Raw genomic sequence first — 12,751 nt, forward strand, 5'->3', positions numbered from 1 at the left:
CTGTCCTCAGAGCCAAGAGCCATGGCGACCGGAGGCTGACAGAACGTCATTAATGCGTAAAGGTCTTCCTTCCCATGAGCTTTGTTGGTTAAACGTTGGCTTCCAAGAGACATGTGTATTCTGGGATGGAGGCGTCATTGTGTGGAGGTGGAGTTTCTCAGTAGAAGGGAATCCTTTGAAGTTGTCAGATTTTCTGTGCAATCTTTAGCAAGCTTGTGCAGTGGCTGGCTTGCTGGCTGTACTGCGCACATACACAGCAAAGCACTTAGCAGCTGAGCCATCTCTCAGCTTTGCGCATTTATATCTAATTCATTGCTGTCACACTGCTCCCTGTCTTCTGGTCAGTTACCCACTTTATTGCAGATCCCCTGTCATATCAGTCATACTTACTGGCATGGTGGCTGGTTGGCTACTGTGCGGAATGTGCTAGTCACTGCACCACACATCATCAGTCTCAGCAGTCATGAGGCAGAGGCAGGTGGGTCTCAGAACTTGGGGCTAGCCTGGTCTACATAGTGATTTCTAAGCTAGCCATAGCTATGCAGTAAGGGCCAAATCCCACAGTTTCGTACTGATACCTCCCATAATTGTACCTCCCAAGAGGGTATGCATTGTCTCCAAAAGTTGGGGGAACTCCAAGACCAAGTATGGGTGTTGACTCTTAATCTATTTCATACTTTATGTTTTTTACTGGATTACAGATAATTTTGGGTCTTTATAGAAAACAGATCTGACAGTCTCCTGTGCAGTTCTTCCCCTGCCCCGTGTGTTGGTGTGGAGAGAGAGGTGTGTGAAAGTTCACTGAGACCTTGTTCAGCAGTTTTTCAAGATGTGGTCCATAGACAGCAACAATGTATCCCAGAAGACCTGATTGGAATTCTGAGACCAACAGCCTCATTACATCTAGAGGGGCGCTATAGACCTGAGGTGTGGGGCAGTGATCTATTTAGACAAGCTACGGACCTTTAATTTCCACTGCTGGTTTGGATGCCTGCCAGTGAACTATTTCCTTCATCCTACCAAAAACTAACAATACTTGTTTCCCAGGTAGCCTGGGCTTATCACCCAGGTCTCTGTCTGTTGTCACAAGGTCAGACTGATCATCATGATTCAGCCTCAGCAAAACAAGCCAGGCTCCCTGACTTAGCAGTCTTTGGGGAAGAGGTCTCTGGTTTCTGTAACTGTGTGCATTTTATAGGCTCTTTTGGAGATGGTGTTAGCTGCTCTAAAACCCTGTTTCTTGGTTTTTAATTCATGCTGTAGAAGATGCCCACGAGACTAAATGTAACCCAGCTCACAGCTGTGCTGATTGGTGTAAAATCTCCCACCCTGGGACGGATGAGTCTAGCACCTCATTGTTCTCATTTGGCAGTCAGTAAGCCTCTGGGGGTTCGGGTACCAGAACCACACTGTCCAGTCTTCGTGAATGAGCCAACCTTTTTTTCCCACAGAATTCTCGGTGTTCCAGACTGGCAAATGGACAGCCAATCCAGGACAGCTGCCTCTGTTTACCCAGTTAACAGAAACCCATGCGGGGGCTCGCAAGGGGCAAGAAAATAGAGCACCCATTTGGCTTCACAAAAGAAATGGAAGGGTCCAGCCTGCGTCTAGTGAGGCTGTCAGTGCAGGGAAGTCTCGGACGGAGAGCCTGAGATGCCTGCTAACAGTGTGTAGACAGGCCTGTCCGCCTGGCCTGTGAGGCAGCCACACAGTTAATGTGGAGTACACAAAGGAAACGGTTGCTTTTGGAACAGGGAAATGTATTTCAAAAGTTATTGCATACTTGTCTCAAATGACCAGCAGCATCTTGCTGTTGTAAGTTCGTAGATAACCGATGGGTCCATAGCGAGGGTCTTTATTATGAAGCCCCAGGCTTCCTGAAAGAGCCCTGCAAAGAGACGTCAGTATGCAGACACATGAGGCTGAGCCCTAGGCGGGCCTGCACAGCCTGGTGCAGAGTGCTGTGCGCTGTGAAGGTTGTCCTTCCGCCCTCACAGACTAATGGGTTTGCTGCTTTGTCTAGTTGATGTCCTCACAGCTCTTCTGAGCCAGGTCTGTCACCAGCAACTGTAGTGGTCCCCCCCACCCCCCCTTGGGTACTAATTCTCTCTCCCCTGCTTCTGCTGCCTCCATAGGTGTCTAAGGTAAATGGAGTCACTCGAATGTCATCTCTGGGTGCAGGTACAAACAGTGCCAAAAAGATCCGAGAAGTCAGACCGTCACCATCCAAAACTGTGAAGTACACTGCCACAGTGACCAAGGGGACTGTCACATACACCAAAGCCAAGAGAGAACTGGTCAAGGAAACCAAACCCAGCCACCACAAACCCAGTTCAGCCGTCAACCACACAATCTCAGGGAAAAGTGAAAGTAGCAATGCAAAAACCCGCAAACAGGTGCTATCCCTCGGGGGGGCGTCCACGTCCACCGCGCCGGCTGCCAGCGGCCTCAAGGCCAGCAGCAGGTTGAACCCAAAGTCATGCACTAAGGAGGTGGGGGGGCGGCAGCTGAGGGAGGGGCTGCGGAATTCCAAAAGGAGACTGGAAGAGGCACAGCAGGTGGACAAGCAGCAGTCACCCCCCAAGAAGATGAAGGGGACAGCAGGCATTGCTGAAGCCCCTGGCAGAAAGGCCTCGGCGGCTTCAGGAGAGAAGTCTCTGCTGAACGGACACGTGAAGAAGGAAGTGCCCGAGCGGAGTTTGGAAAGGAATCGGCCAAAACGGGCCGCAGCTGGCAAGAACATGCTGGGCAAACAAGCACATGGCAAGTCAGAGGGCACCCCCTGTGAAAATCGTTCTACCTCGCAACCCGAGTCCTCGCACAAGCCGCACGACCCGCAGGGCAAGCCAGAGAAGGGGAGCGGCAAGTCTGGGTGGGCAGCGATGGACGAGATCCCTGTCCTCAGGCCCTCCGCCAAGGAGTTCCACGACCCGCTCATCTACATCGAGTCAGTCCGTGCTCAGGTGGAGAAGTACGGGATGTGTCGCGTGATCCCCCCTCCAGACTGGCGGCCAGAGTGCAAGCTCAACGACGAGATGCGCTTTGTCACGCAGATCCAGCACATCCACAAGCTGGGCCGGCGCTGGGGCCCCAATGTACAGCGGCTTGCCTGTATAAAGAAGCACCTCAGATCTCAGGGCATCACCATGGATGAACTCCCCCTCATAGGTAAGGTCTGCTAGTGAGTGGCTGCGGTTTTAGCTTTGCTATGATCTCTGTCAGTGGACTTCTCAATTCAGTTCCCTGCTCTAGTGGACCCCCTCTCTCCCTGGTCCTAGATGTTTGTGGTAATAAATTTGGAGCTGAAGCATCTGTCTAGACCATGGGGGTTTGCTCTTGGTGCTAGAGCCCCTGGGCCCCTGTGCACTGTTGTTCTATTGCTCTAGGGTTACTGTGATGGATCAGTGTCCAGGGAAGGGCTGAGGAGTTCATGCGACTACAACAAAGAAGGGCCATGGCCTCAAAACCACAGATGAAGTGTTGTCTAGTTCTGCCTGGTGGCAGGATTGGTTTCTGCTAAAGAATGTCTCTGTGGCTTGCAGTAGGCCACCTGCACCTTTGGTCCTCACAGAGCCGTTCCTTTGTAGGTCTGTCTAGATAGCTCCTTATGAGGCCATAGGGTCAGGCTGTGGTAAGGCCTGCTTGGGTGGCCACCTTACAGACTCCTCTTCACAATACCATTACATCCTGGGTGTGAAGGCATTGTCAATGTTAGTGTGGGTGAGTTTACATTTCACGTTACAAGGCTTATACCTTTTGGCCTGTTCTTTGTTGTTGTCGTCTTTGGTATCCCTCCATTTCTCTGTGTTTGTTTTTTTGTTTGTTTGTTTTTGTTTGTTTGTTTTTTGTTTTGTTTCCCCCAGTTTCTTTGGTGAGCAAAAATGACCTTCTGGACATAAAGAGACAATATTCCATTTCTTTCGAGGGCTGCTTGAGCTCACCCAAAGGATATAGTTGTAGATGCATTCCTGGCATAGCCCAATGCCTTTCCCGCCTGGGTATGGAGTAGGCATGGCTCCTTCTGCCTGTTGCTATTATCAGCCACTGTTACTCTTCCTTCTCTGTCCGAGCATTCCAGGACAGACTTTTCTAGTGAAGACCAAGTGGCTTTTGCAGAGAGGCTGGTCCTTCAAGGTGGCCAGCAGCTACCCTCCCTGTAGGCTTCAGCTCTGATGAAGCGGTGCCATGCCGTAGTTGGGATGTGTGAAGTAGTCAGCTCAGGGACCTGAGTGAATATTAGCAGGCAGAGACTTTACAACTCCTCTCCCCAGGAGGCTGCCATTGAGCATGCCTGATGGGGGTCTCTTGAGTCCTTTTTGCTTTGACATTCTGCCAGTGTTGGCACGGGAGGAACGGGCTTTGGATAGAAGCCCATAGGCATGACGAGGAATCTATACCCCCTTAGCACCACTGCCAGCCCTCTGGTAACCCAGAGGCAAGTGAGTGAGTCCTGCCTTAGTGAGTTCTGTGGCTTGGTAGGTGTCACTCTTAACTCCTTCCACTGAATGCTGCTTTGAGGTGGCAGGTAAAATTGCCGTGGTAACCCAGAGACTCGTTGCATAATTTTTTGTTTATCCCTATAACCTTCCTTGCTTAACTCTTACCATAAGCCACGAGTCACATCATCATCATTTATGTTAGTGTCCTTTGCCATTACCTCCCCATAGGCTAAATAAAGGTAATATGAGCTATGCAGGGACACTGACTTGGCCCATGACCCATTCAGGCATCAGACCTAGGGCTTCCACTGGGTAGGACCAGATAACTTTTATGTGCCCTTTTATGACTCTGACTCCTCTGTCACTGGTAACTTTACAGCCATGGAATGAAGGCGGATTTTTTTTTTTTCTAAGAGTTCTAAGGAACTTTGCAAGCACGCCATGCCATTTAGGACTGCATGCATAAGTAATACTTTGATTTTGGAAGCACTAAGAAAGAAACACTAAGTCCTTATAGCTTGTGTGTGCTGGGCCATGTTGGCATGTCTGGAACACTTTATTTCATTGAGGAAGTCTTCAAAGTTAACAATACAGAAATCCACCTTTATTTGCCACTTCTGACTGCACGTGCTAGGTCTGAGGGCAGTGTGCCTGGTTACCTCCCTTCTTCTCCTCCTCCCATCCCTACCTTTGCTCCCTACCAAATCAGTTCTGGCATTCGCTAGAGAAGTAATGCTATCTAAGCTGCTGTCCCTGTCTTACTGACAGGACAGTCCTGGGACTCAATCTGCAGCCAGCTGGACAGGACGGTGGTGGGTCATACAGTGCCCAGCCTGCTCCTGTACGTTGTCATCTGGTGCCATATTTCTTTTAATTTTGATGTCAATTCAGCACTACTTTTGAAGATTGAAGAATTTCTCGTTTTGTTGTTGTTGATATTTGGTTTTACTGTGTTGTTGGTAGTATTCCTCTTTCACTGATGTGGCTTCAACAGTTTCCATCCAAGTCTGATAAAGAGATGTGGTCTCTGTATTTAAATACATCTGAGATAGATTTGTTTCTTTGTTGGTTTTATTGTTGGTTTGTTTGTCTGCACAGGTTAGGCAAGTGTTGGACCACTGACCCATACAGCCCAGCCCGTGTTGAGTTTTGATAAACATTTAAACTCATCTTTTCTGAGATAAGTACCATCTGTCTCAGAAATTTTGTGCCTTGGAGCAAGTGTGGTTTTGTCTTGGATGAGACAGAAAAGCCCTTATGAGTGACAGAGCTAGGCTACTGGGCAGAGGCAAGGCTGTGATCACATGTGCAGCGGCCCTCCACAGTGGATGATGCAGTGAGCTATGGAGGAGCCCAGGCCATGCCTCCAAGCACCTAGTCACCTGGACCCTCCCTGTATAGTGCCCTAGCCTGTGGTGAGCCTATAACTTTGGTACCATTTCAGTGATCCTCTCCTGTGCATGGCTACCTCTTCCCTTCCTTCTCATCAGTTTCTCTGATACTCTTTCTGGCCACCTTCCTAAGATGATGGCGCCTCAGTTTGTTTTGTCTCCTAGTACTTAGCCATGACGCCAGTGAATGGTTAGAAATGTTTGCTGATGCAAGCCAGCTGCTTGCCGCTTCAGAGCAGCAGTTTAGGGTCGGCTTTCAGGACTAGTAGGACAGAGGAAAACCCAATTGTCTTTATATCCTTCTTCCCCATCACTGCCCAGGAGGCTGTGAGCTCGACCTGGCCTGCTTTTTCCGGCTGATTAATGAGATGGGCGGCATGCAGCAAGTGACTGACCTCAAAAAATGGAACAAACTAGCAGACATGCTGCGCATCCCCAAAACTGCCCAGGACCGGCTGGCCAAGCTGCAGGAGGCCTACTGCCAGTACCTGCTTTCCTATGACTCCTTGTCCCCCGAGGAGCACCGACGACTGGAGAAGGAGGTGCTGATGGAGAAGGAGATCCTAGAAAAGCGCAAAGGGCCATTAGAGGGGCACACAGAGAACGACCACCACAAGTTCCACTCCCTGCCCCGCTTTGAGCCCAAGAATGGGCTCATCCATGGTGTTACACCCAGGAATGGCTTCCGTAGCAAGCTCAAGGAGGTGGGCCGGGCACCGCTTAAGACAGGCCGGCGGCGACTGTTCGCTCAGGAAAAAGAAGTGGTCAAAGAGGAAGAAGAAGACAAAGGTGTCCTCGATGACTTCTACAAGTGCATCTACAAGGTAAGCGGCTGTGCATGTTGGGTGTAAAGGAGTTGTGCACCCTGCCCTGGTGAGGCCAAAGGAGGTTGGTTGGCTTGTTCTGCTGGGGTGAACACTAGGACACCATCTTAGTTCTGTTTTACGCTGCTGTGATTGAATGTCAGAGGAGACATTAATGGATAGAAAGATTTTTTTGTTGTTGTTGGTTCTGGTGGTTGGGCTATTTTTCTTTAAGGTGCCAGCATTGTGTGAGTGTTTCAACCTGGTAGACACACACAGACCTTTCATGTTCCTGTGGCTGGTACTGTCACAGTGGTGATTTTACTGAGTTCTTTAGAGGGCCATGCACAACCGTCATAGGCAGCTGGTCCTGCCTAGGGAGGCTGAATGGTTATCAAGAGCTCAGATTTGAGGATATGGGTGAGTGGTGTCCTCCTTGGGCCTTTCTGTGCATTGCTTGTACTTGTGTTGTCTGCGTCTTCCCAGGAAAGTGGTGGTTGCGCTTTATCCTATTCCTCTGGTTTTGACCTTGCCTCTGTGAGCACTGCTTCTCCCAGAGCTGCCTGCATTGGGGATGTGAGCTCTGAGAATGATGATCTCTCTTATTTTGTGTTCCAAAAGACCTGCTGCTGACTTTAATTTCAGTGCTGTTAGGTCTTAATGTAGAGAGCTGGCTCTAGTAAATGTAGAATACAAATCTCCCCACTAACAGCAGCCCTGAGAGGAGGAAGTGGAAATGCGTATGATCCAGTGCGAACGCCCTGAGCTACCCTGGTCCTGGCAGAAGAGCAGACTTGGGCTTCCTTCCAGGGACAGTTTGTAGAAGCTAAGTGTGAACTATCCTAAGTGAAGCCTCGGACAGACTTGCTCCGTGGTCCCTGTGTGTACTCCCTGGAGGGAAGTATTCTAGGTCTGGTGTGGTCTTCTGTTGCATGGAGGCCTGCTCAGTAGATAGGTTTCCGCTGCGTGCCTTAGGGCAGCCATCACTTTTCCTAGTTAGTGTCTGCTAGGCTCCTATGGCCCTCTCATTTCATGCTCAGTCTGTCCCTCTGGAGTGATTGTCACCATAGACTATAGACCCTCATACAGGACTCTGCCTGCCCCTGTCCTAATGCATACCCTTTGAGGACTGTTCTGACACGCAGACCTCAGCTGCTGCGCTGGCTTCCAGCTTAAAGCTTACTTCTGGGGTGCAGGCATTACCTTTCTGTACACAAGTAAGTACTCACACTTTCTACTGGTTTGTCTGTTATTAGACGTGGAAAGGGCTTGGTCTTCATCTGGTTTCTTTTTTGTGGTTTGTTGAGACAGGCTTTCTCTGTGTAGCCCTTGCTGTCTTAGAACTTGCTCTGTAGACCAGACTGGCTTTGAACTCAGAGATCTGCCTGCTTCTGCCTCAGCTGGGATTAAAGGCATGTGGTTACCACTGTACCCAGGTACCAGGGTGATTCCACCACCTCCTGAAATGATGTATGTTTTTCTCCATGTCTGCTGGTAGTTATTTAAAGCAGATACTATGATAGTGTATTACCTAAGGAAATATTTCTAGTTGTTTTTATAAACTTGCTTTGTTAAAGATATTTTTAGATTTAGTTGGAAAAGGCTGATGCCCTTGGCCAAGATGCCAAGCTCGTCTGTGCCCTGGGGCAGGCACTGAGGGTGGCTGGTATGGGTGGGTGGAGGAGCATGTCTATCACTCCTGCAGGAAAGTCACTTGTCAACCTCTTCCACAGCCTTGCCTTGCTGGAGAGCAAACCCAATTCCCATCTTCATGCTCACTTCTTGGTGGTGCTTTCCAAAGCAAAGTGTACTGGTGTCATAAACTTAGGTGAATGTTGTTACCTACTAAGCACACAGTGTGTCTTTGTCATCAAGGGGACACAAATTTATGTCCTGACATAAACTCGGTCTTAAGTCATACTCTTCTGTGGTTTTATTTCAGGGAAGATCTGTTTCTCTAACAACTTTTTATCGAACAGCAAGAAACATCATGAACATGTGCTTCAGCAAGGAGCCCGCACCAGCAGAGATCGAGGTAAGTCGGGCAACTCCCTACAACCCACTGTGGCACTAGGCAGGGCCCTGAGGCTTGGTGCAGCCTGGAAGGACACAGGGGCAGAGGTGGTCCTGTGCGTCTGTGCTGGGGCAGCCAGGCATTTTCTCTTGGAATTCCCTGGTTTGCTGGAAGGGTCTGAGGGGCATGTCTGTGTTCCCATTAATGGCCCGGCTGGCAGTTTTCACCCTCAGTGAACTGCCTCTCTGCCATCCTCTCTGTGTTCTGAAGGAGAAGGTTTGGAATCCCCTGAAGTCACGGTGTGCTTTTCTCCTCTCCTGTTCCTCATGTAATGGGATTGGCAGGCGGCCATTTTTGTAGCACTGCCAGCTCTCTTCTTGGAGTTAGTGCAGTGTTGGAAAGACAGTGCTCTCTTGTGTGCCCAGACCAATTAGCAACTGTCCGTGTGAGGTGCTGCACAGTGGAGCTGGTCCTCTGTGTGTATTCCCTGGCCTGGACCCTGTAGCTGCTGATGTAGGAATCTAGCAGTGGTCGGTTTGTGAAGGGAGAAGCCAGTTCAGCTTCCTGGCTCAGCACAGTGGGAGCTAGGAAGAGGAGAGCCTTGGGGAGGTGTAGTTTCTCCTGATGTGTGACAGGTTCCCAGCCAGATTTTAATTGGCTCTGGTTTTAGGACTTTGGATAATTCCGTTGCTGATCTTACTCTTACCATTACCTTCATAAACAGTCTGCCTAGCTCTGTTTAGCTCTGTCTGGATTGACGTTACATTAGACAGGTCTGACACCCACGTGGCCATCACAGTTGCTTCTGGAGGCCTCATGACACTATGCCAGCTTGAGAGGGCTCAGCCTTTGAAGCTAGAAAGAGCCTTTGTTGTTCCTCCTGTGTTCTTGCCTCCCCAGAATGAGCTCATGATCAGTATTGTCTATTGCTCATTTTACAGGCTTCTATTCATGATTTTTCCCCTCAAACTAGATTTTGCTGTAACCATAACCTGAATATTTACGAGCAACAGTGAGGTTTGCTGACATTCACATTTCAGTTGTGCCCGCTGCTGTGGAACAAGTCCTTGTGTCTCCTGTAGACATTAGTGCCTGCAGGTTTCAGCTCTCTGGTCAGTCACAGGGAGTTCTTTCTGGGTAAAGGGTCCACTCAGGAATGGCACAGCAGCATTCCTTTATGGTTTGTGGCCATTTGGTCCTCCAGAAGGGCCTCTCATGTGGCCTGGGGATTGGGTTGCAGGTGATTCTGGATACTCATTGGCTGAGCTTCCTGCTCAGGTTTGGCAGGAGAATGGATTGAAGGTGCAGTGAGGGGGGGCGTATTCTGAAGGGAAAAGAGGGGAGTGCATTGCTTCACTCTTGATTTAGTGCCTTCTCAAACTGCCCCATCCTAGTAGAATCAGCTCAGATTGTAGCCTTCTCTGTCTCTGGTCCTCTCCTCTCTCTCCTCTCCCCTCCCCTCCCCTCCCCTCCCTTCCCCTCTCCTCTCCTCTTTGTCTCACTCTGTCACTCACTCTGTCTGTGTGTGCATGTGTGTGTGTGTAGTATATTTTGAGGTCAGAGGTCAATTTTGGAGTAAGTTCGTTCCTTCTACCTTATGTGTTTTCCAAGGATTAAAGTGAGCTCAGCAGGCTCATTGGCCCCCACACCATATTTCCAGTTAGTTCCCAGAGGATGCTGACTTGGAATAGAGTGCTGATTGGTTTGGAGAGGTTTGCAAGGAGCAAGTGTGCTGCTGTGTGCGCTGTGTGCGCTGTGTGTGCTGTGTGCATGTAGTCAACAAGTGGGAGAATGAAAGTCTCCTTACTCTCTGCTGTTCATTTGATTCCTAACATGACATTTTTTATTTACCATTTTAACGGTTAATGTTTGTGCATGCTTGTGTGGGGGCTATGCTTGCCCATAGCACATGTGAATCAAAGAGGACAGCCTTGGGTTTTACCTTCTTGTTTGTTTTAGGCAAGGTCTTGCTGCCTGTGTAAGGTTAGGTGGCTCCTGAGCATCTGGGGATTCTCCCATGTCGTCTTGCTATATTGCCCTAGACGTGCTGGGATCACACACATCCAATTTAGTTAGGTTTTGGAAATCCAAATTCAGATCTAAACCCTTTTGTAACGATGTTTAAGTGTCCATTTCTGTGAGATCAAGTCTGTTCACATTACTGTATAATCCCAATCTAAATTCAGTTCTCTGTGCCGCTTTAAGACTTCTGAACTCTGCTTCTTTCTGCATGGCAGTCTCTGGCCTGCTTTCTGACTCAGGCATCTCCTGTCCACATTGTCTTTGGTGACTGCTTCTGCCTAGTGTAGTGTAGTGCTCTAGCCACAGGGTGTCAGGATTTCTGTCCTTTAAAGGCTGGGGTGCATAAACCACATTGTTACTCTACCCACCCTCACAGCATATGTGGGTAGTTTCCCTTACAGTGTTTGACAGAGCGGTCATCCCAGGCATCACAGTGTACCCAGAGACCCTACATATAGCCCTGTGCTGAGTTGAGGCTGTGTCTTCAGAGATGACAAACAGTTGTACTGTTGCCTGAGGGTCTAAGGGATTTGCTCATGGGAGTTTCTTGATAGACACCTTGTACTGGGTATAGTGTTTCAACTGTGTCTCAGGGTTCAAGTAATACACAGACACTGACTGGTTTTTCCTCTTCTCAACAGCAAGAGTACTGGAGGTTAGTGGAAGAGAAGGACTGTCATGTGGCCGTTCACTGTGGAAAGGTGGACACTAATACCCATGGCAGCGGGTTCCCGGTGGGGAAATCAGAACCCTTTTCAAGGTAATTGTCCATTCTCTCAGCCACATTTGGGACTAGATGATACTCTTCTCACCAGCTCTGACGGCCCCCATCTTTCCCTCCGCAGGCATGGATGGAACCTCACTGTTCTCCCCAATAACACAGGGTCCATCCTGCGTCACCTTGGTGCTGTGCCTGGTAAGCATGACCTTATTAAACATCACACTTGTCTTCCAGCTTTCATGAGGACAAAGCCGGGCTGGCCCACTACAGAGAGGCCTGGGGCCTTGGGCACCGAGTACAAGCATTGACCTTTTGACTTTTGGAGGACGCCCACGTGGCTGAGGAGTCTCGTTCAGTGTATGGACACAGCTTTCCAGTCTGAATTCTGACTCCTAAAGGCTGGTTTTGCTAGCAGCCACAATAGGTATTCTGAGAAGTGAAAGCTGCTTCTGATTTAGGCAAAGCCACCCCATGGCGGTTCTGCTTGTTATAAATTCATTGGGCCTGGGAAGGGAAGCCTGAGAGACGCCCCCTCTGTCTAGGAACCATAGATCCCACCTTGCTCACTGTGGGCAGCAGCCCTTAAGCCAGGCCTCTCTTCCCCTGGAACTTTGCACACTCATTCTCCACTTAAGTGTCCACAAATACTCAGCCCGAATATAAGACCATCTGTTGCAAGTGGGGAAGAGCTTTCTCTTACTGTGTTATATCTGGAAGAGGCAGAATCCCTCTTAATTGCTGTCACTCTGAAGCACTGTTGCTCTAAATGACCTCTCTTTATGTTGTAGGAGTGACTATTCCCTGGCTAAATATTGGCATGGTCTTTTCTACCTCATGCTGGTCTCGAGACCAAAATCACCTTCCATATATCGACTACTTACACACTGGTGCTGACTGCATTTGGTGAGTACTCGCCCAGCAGCAGGTACAGCAGCCTCAGGGAGCTGCTGCTGTGAGGGGCAATCCTCCTGTAGGGAGAAGAGAAGTGTTTTATCCCTAGCCAGTGACTGGGCTTTCACCAGTGCTTCTCATGTTAGAGGCTGCTGTCTGGTGAATTGCCTGCTTACTCTGCATTCTCACCCCTCCCCCCACCCATTATATTTTATGGAGTTCTTACAGTGATCTCATAACAGCACTCATAAACAGTGCCATGGGGGAGACTGGTCTGGGTGGCTTTACCTGAGTGGGCTTTTGTTTGCAAGACCTCCAGAGCTAGTCTACCCATGTGATGCTGGTCAGAAACTGTCCTCATGAGGTGTGTGACACAGTATCTTCTCTTTGTTGGACCTCTCTGGTCTACTCATGGCTGAGCTCTCTGGTTTCTGTGTTGACAGCTGCAGATGGGGGTTGACTGCATATCA

The 12,751-nt window shown here is 49.3% G+C and overlaps 1 protein-coding gene across 4 annotated transcripts in view; it reads left to right on the forward strand.

Moving 5' to 3' along the window:
* The window catches only part of Jarid2 (jumonji and AT-rich interaction domain containing 2), a 178,232-nt gene that overhangs the window by 156,579 nt on the left and 8,902 nt on the right, over positions 1–12,751 (forward strand). For all 4 annotated transcript variants that reach the window (XM_032884370.1, XM_032884369.1, XM_032884371.1 and 1 more), the window contains 6 exons: positions 2,136–3,168; positions 6,152–6,654; positions 8,576–8,668; positions 11,311–11,429; positions 11,515–11,585; positions 12,179–12,293. In XM_032884370.1, coding sequence (XP_032740261.1) covers positions 2,136–3,168; positions 6,152–6,654; positions 8,576–8,668; positions 11,311–11,429; positions 11,515–11,585; positions 12,179–12,293 — 1,934 coding nt within the window. The remainder of the gene's footprint in view (positions 1–2,135; positions 3,169–6,151; positions 6,655–8,575; positions 8,669–11,310; positions 11,430–11,514; positions 11,586–12,178; positions 12,294–12,751) is intronic.

Source organism: Rattus rattus, chromosome 14 (assembly GCF_011064425.1).
Source record: "Rattus rattus isolate New Zealand chromosome 14, Rrattus_CSIRO_v1, whole genome shotgun sequence".
In the NCBI taxonomy this organism is placed as follows: domain Eukaryota; kingdom Metazoa; phylum Chordata; class Mammalia; order Rodentia; family Muridae; genus Rattus; species Rattus rattus.